Source organism: Anguilla rostrata, chromosome 15 (assembly GCF_018555375.3).
Source record: "Anguilla rostrata isolate EN2019 chromosome 15, ASM1855537v3, whole genome shotgun sequence".
Taxonomy (NCBI): domain Eukaryota; kingdom Metazoa; phylum Chordata; class Actinopteri; order Anguilliformes; family Anguillidae; genus Anguilla; species Anguilla rostrata.
The window spans coordinates 19,114,636-19,120,635 of record NC_057947.1 but is presented as its reverse complement, the minus strand read 5'-3'; the positions used below and the strand labels follow the sequence as shown (position 1 = coordinate 19,120,635).

General features: G+C 42.1%; 1 protein-coding gene across 2 annotated transcripts in view; it reads right to left on the bottom strand.

Annotated features, from left to right (window-relative positions):
* Positions 1–1,114: 1,114 nt before the first annotated feature.
* dhrsx (dehydrogenase/reductase (SDR family) X-linked) overlaps positions 1,115–6,000 on the bottom strand; it is a 71,237-nt gene continuing 66,351 nt past the window's right edge. For both annotated transcript variants that reach the window (XM_064311269.1, XM_064311268.1), the window contains exon 7: positions 1,115–5,971. In XM_064311269.1, coding sequence (XP_064167339.1) covers positions 5,774–5,971 — 198 coding nt within the window. In that variant the 3' untranslated portion in view covers positions 1,115–5,773. The remainder of the gene's footprint in view (positions 5,972–6,000) is intronic.

Sequence of the window (6,000 nt, the reverse complement as noted above, 5' to 3'; positions counted from 1 at the left end):
GAGATAATTTATACAATAACTACCCCACACACTAATGGATTATTACTCATCACACACTGAGAATTCTAGACACACCCAATTCCACTGCAGTTCAGTCAGAGCAGACTTAATAACTCCAATACTGAGGTACCCCATTATGTATAAAATATGGCTGTGGAACTGAGATTAGGTACAAAAGCTGCTCAATTAAAAAAAAAAAAAAAATTCAATTTCAGAAAATCTAACCTATCAAACAAGTCTGACACCTTGAAAACTGAAACAAACTGTAGGCCGACCACTACTTTACAGAAGATACTCTGAGATATGAATGCATTAAACAGTAATTGCACTCACTGTTTCAGTCTGGCTCCACTCACTATACTGTTCTAAACACTGCTTTTTGAGGTATGTGGAGTAGGTGTGTCCATCTCATTTGCATAAAGTATTTCCATGCAAATGAATTTGTACAGCATAGCTGTCTGGCTCATGAAACTCAGATCAAACTGTCAAACTAGGCATTTCAGATTAACTATAAATCAAGATTCAGCAATTACATGGCCTATTTCTCACCTCAAATATTTTCAGAAACATATTTTAGTGGATTATTTGGGTGGAATATGAGAAAGTTTATGAACAGGCTGCCACGTTTCCCCGGTTTGAAAATGTTGGGCTGAAACAAATCTAGACAACCAGGTTCCAGCTGTGTCCTGTCATATTAAAAAGTAAACATCACAGAGTGGGGTCAGAGTGGATTGCAGTAAGCATTTTTCAAGCATTAGAGGGCAGCGCCAAGATGTTCTCTACCAGTTTTTTTCCGCCAAATTACATTTCAGAAATGTTTAAATAATAGCATGGATTAAAATCTTTCATTATAAAGTAGGCATATAAACAAGTTTACAGCTACAAAGAAACCGTGATCTAGGTGTGTCACCCTTTATATCTGAACACCCTTCAAATCTGAACATCTGAGATAATACAGAGTAATAAGGAGTAACTGCATACATTACATCTAGTTCCATACCTCTTTGGTGAAACAGGCAGTCCATATCTCCTGAAGCTTGCATATCCATGGTTCTATTCTACCAGGAGCACTGAGAAATAAGAGGCACAAACAGAAAAGATGGCCGCCAGGCTATTGTTTGTCTCATGGGGTTTTTTAATTTAAACATAGTATGCTGTATGACAAATTGAAATGCTGACCAAGAAGATCCCACAGTTTTAAAAATAAAAATGTGAGAGATAATCATACAGAGACTGAATTTAAATTACACTTCTAATGAAAGAAGCAATTTGTTTCCAAACCCCTGGCTTGAACATTAACATTAGCAACACAACGGTAATGTTCCTCCATAACACACATTTATATTTTTTTATTTTGTTTGTTTAAAAATTATATTTAGCACATATTCACCATGAACAATCTCAGAATCAACCTTGGAAAAAATATTACTTTACCTCAGAGAAAGAATCAAACAATTCTCACAGTGACACTTGAAGTTTTTAAATAAACTATGGGTTTACTTGGAAGAACATTTTACAATTCTTGATTGAAATGTCATCATAAAAACAGAAAGAAATACAACAAATTGAATTGGTTTTGCACGAGAATGATCTAGCTTGTCAGCTATTACTCAAGGGACCTTTCAGACCAATGTTATATTCCATTGTTTGTTACATTTTTTAACATTTGTTTTAGATTAGTTCAAGACACCCAGTACCACTGCAAAATGTATTTTTTTTTCAGGGAAAGGTATCTCTTCAATAAGGCAAAGGATACATGAACCATAATGATTTTATGTGTAATTATAAGCACACTTAACAGGAAATTCACCATGACATTCCCATGTAATCTCATTGAAACCACAACAGATTCATTTATCTTCCCAGTCCTTCAAGGATAAACGGTTGAGAAACACAAGGTCCGACACGAGGCCAGGAGTAACACAGTGCAGTACACTTGCATGAATGATTCATGCTAATTCATGTAAATCATGTCTTTGATCAGGCTGGGAAAGCCATCCGAAATGTTCCTCACATACACAAATCCGCAGAATTAACAAGTTACTGTTACACCTCATATGTGTCATGTGACCTGTGGCAGCTGCTGAAATGAAATCCATATATGACTTTATCTTGTTGGACCTCTGGGGTTTTGGAGTCTTTTCATAATAATTATAAGTAATTAGTGTCCTGCTTTGTGTCTAGCTCATCCAATAGTCATTGCATTAAGGTTTTTAACATATAGTTTCAAATGGGAAATATTTAAATATTTTAAAAATAAGAAATTCAATAACAAATAAATTCATTAATAAAAATTGAATTAAAATTTCAAAAGTATTTTTAATTCTAATTAGTATTATCATTTTGGAGTCAGTTGGTTATGCATCCTAAATCATCTCTATATTCTTTATTGATGTTATTCTCCTGTAAATATAACTAATCATTTATTTTAAGGGATCATTTAGTTTTAGAGGCTGACATGAAAAATGTACGGTATGTATATTACAAATAATTCAATACTTAGTGCTGAACAATATTAGGGAAATCTGTTTCATATCTTCTATCTTGTTGTAGATCACAACTGCATGTGTTTCTGAAGATCTAGCAGAGATCAAGTGCCAAAATACCACAGGAGAGATCTTTCACCTGGGCTAAAGGTGAGCTGTACCATGGTCTCAACACAGGATGTGACCTTGAAGCCATTATGTTGATAAATACTTCCATGCGTGTGCACACGCACGTGTGTATTGTAGGGCAGGACATTCACAGTGAATGATGTTTGGATACGGCAGTAGGGATTTGGCGCTTTTGGCCAAGAGACGGAGAGCCTTAAACTAGGGGGATGAAATCCTGTCGGCCATTTCATACCATTTGTGCAGAGAATTCAGAAATGTCTGGTGTGCCCGCAGTGAGAGAGAGTTTCTGGGCAACGTTTTCAGACAAATTACTGCAGGGCTGGGGGGGGAAAGTTGAGCACCTGAAGCGCGTTACACAAGCCAGACTCTGAGTTCTACACTACAGCACTGTTCATTTTTCCGAGTCGCTCAGTCAGCCTAGATGACAGCACGTCCTGGGATCTCACTGCAGCCATGCCTCTGGGCCGTCTCTGAGCCCAAATGGGAACCATATTCCCACCGCTCCACAGAATAAATGTGTTTCTTTGGCAGCAGGAGCACGGAAATAAAGAGAGAGGTTCGCTGTGCGGATTCGGGGATTCCCTGACATAACGACAGCCTGCTGGCCATCTCATATCTTCTCCTGGAGGAAATCAACCCCTTGCAGGGACTGCGTTTGCCAGCCACAGAGGGACAGGTTATCACTGTCATCCTGCCGGATGCAGGCAAGCAGTGAAGTGCTCATTGGAGCGACCTCATCTCCAAGTTCACACAATGCCTATGGAAAAAAAAAAAAAAAACACCACCAGGACTCGGTATGTGTAGCGCTTATCGTTTCAGTCATACTTCTCATGGATTTAAGCGTTAGAGTTAGGCATGAATGACCGTCTGATTTTACTTAAACTAAACTTCCTGAGAAAACCTATCCTAGCAAGTAGTGCAACCCCTTTCTCAGTCTATGTATAGAGGGAGGCTTTGTTAAAATTACAGAGCTTCACCTCAAATCATTTTAGGTGTCCTACAACGTTCAGATTTTGGCCGGCAAGGGAACAACTGCACGCTCTTCAACAGATGTGGAGGACACTCATCTGTCAGATTCCATTGCACTTTAAGCTCAGATGCTCAACATTGTATACAGCTGCAGTTAGTAAGTAGATAGTGCCAGGAGATGTGGTGAGAACACAGGCAACTGTTAATGTGAAGGACTCTCACCAGATTACATCTCTCTAAAGAGGAATAAACTGAAAATGTGCATGATTTCACTTTCATTTCAGATCAACCCGGGCACCACAGTGACAATACTGTAAAACCACCTTATTACATAATTAAGAGGACCAAATTCATCAGACAGTGAAAAAACACAAACACGCATGCGCGCACGTAAACACACACAAACACAAATACCTAATTCACAGTGCCCATGGCATGACATTTTACAGGCAACACATGGGTTTTTGTCGGGCGCTCAACTTTTTAATTAAAGGTTTATTTGTGATAAACCCATTCGGAGCATTGGCGGCTGTGCTTTCCTCAGACTCAATTCTGTGTACGGACTCTTGCCAAAACCACATTTTCATTTGCGCCCAGGGAAATTTAAACCCTAATCCAGTATTGGACTCGCTTCCTGTAGAGAAGGTGCAGAAAAATCAAAATGGAACAAAAAAAACAAACAAAAAAAAAAAACGACCCCAAGAACGTTATTGCACAGAAAGAAGGCCGTGTTCTCATGTTTATATTTCCCCTCTCCCCGCTATCTTTGCACGTCCTCTCTTTTGATGAGCACGGAGTCGGGCTGAATCACCGTTACGCAATGTGCATTTACACAGGACAGATGGAGGCGTTTTTAAAATGGTAATTCAACCGCGGAATAAAAAAGGAACACTTGGAAAAGCTTAATGGCAGCGAAAGAAATACCTGCCAACAGCACGGAGGACGACGCACCCTTTTCTCGTTGCGGGTGCACCACCTGCTTCAAGGACGATGCAGTGGGGGCAGGTGCCCTTGCCAGTCAGACAGAGTTTATTCCAGCAGTCGTTTGGCGGGAGCGCTTAATAGCACATCCTCAGAAAGAAGATTTGACCACTCCTCCTGACAACAGTAGGGTGCAATTAGAACAACGCAGCTCGCCGCCCCCGTGGCCCTGCTGCGTAATACGGTGCAAAAAATAAGCCGTTTTCCGGACATTTGACAAGACATGAGACAAAGTGCATCTTATAATACCGAGCAGCCGTTACAGGAAAACAGGCCAAAAGGAACACAACAGCGGTCACACGAGAATTCACAGACGTTTAAATCACGAGAGAGGCGTCACAGTAACTGTGAGTCGGATGGGATTTCAGTGAAACACCACCCGCAGTAGGATGAGGGAAGAGAAGAGAGGGGGCCGCACAGGTGCGTCACCCGTGGAGGCAAAATGCATCTTTTCTGGAAGATTCTGCAGCAGCTACACTTGTTCACAGTGCAAGAGAGAAGGGGGTGGGGGCACTGCAGGAAATTGATCTGTCGTCCAGAGCCCTTCATCTGTGAATCAGAATTTACGATTGTGACATGAGCCTTGCTCATTTTTCCCCTCTCATTAACCAATCCGTGGACCCTCCTGGGCACAGCCATTCACAGTCTAACGGCGGGGCGGGACTGTCTGGGTGAAAATGACATTGAATCACTGCAGATCAAGGTCTTTTCGTATTTCTCTGCTAAAAAGGCAGAAGCGGGGAATGTTTTCCCTTCCAGACTGGTCACAGGTACAGTGGCACTACTTCTGTGCTCCACGTTAAGCAAAGGCGGATTTGGCGATGATTCCACACCTGTTAGTCAAATTAGATTTCCGGGTAGACTCTATCAAATGTGGGTTTTTGATGTGTCGTTCACTCTTCAAATTGAATTCACACATTCTTGCTATTTTATTTTGGTTTTCCAAGTCAGAGTGTTTTTTATGGCCAGTCAACAGAGTAGAGGAAGAGAGGATGCGGTTGCTGTGATGGAGCAGAAATGGCACAAGGAGGGGGGGGGTACTGGTTTGTGGGGGCTGTGGAGTAGGCAGGCGTATGCGCATACTTTTGCATGTACATGTGCCTGTGCCTGTGCGTGTGGGTGGGTGTGTGTATGTGCAGGTGTGTTTGTCTGTGTGGATGTGTTTGTACTTGTGCGTACGCGTGGGTGTTCGGGGGAGTGGACCCCCCTCATTCGGGCCCACGACCCTCGTCCGGCAGCCCCACCAGAGCACAGCTCTGCTTCCACAGCTTGGCCTGCAGGTCCTCATCATATGAGGCATCTGAAGACTGCGCACGTCGCCCGTTGTACAGGTAACACCCGCCCACGCCCTCCATCTCCAGGCTGGCCGCGGCGTAGATGGATGTGGAGGCTCCCTGGGCCGGAGTCTGGGTGGGAAAGAGAGAGACGTGTAAAA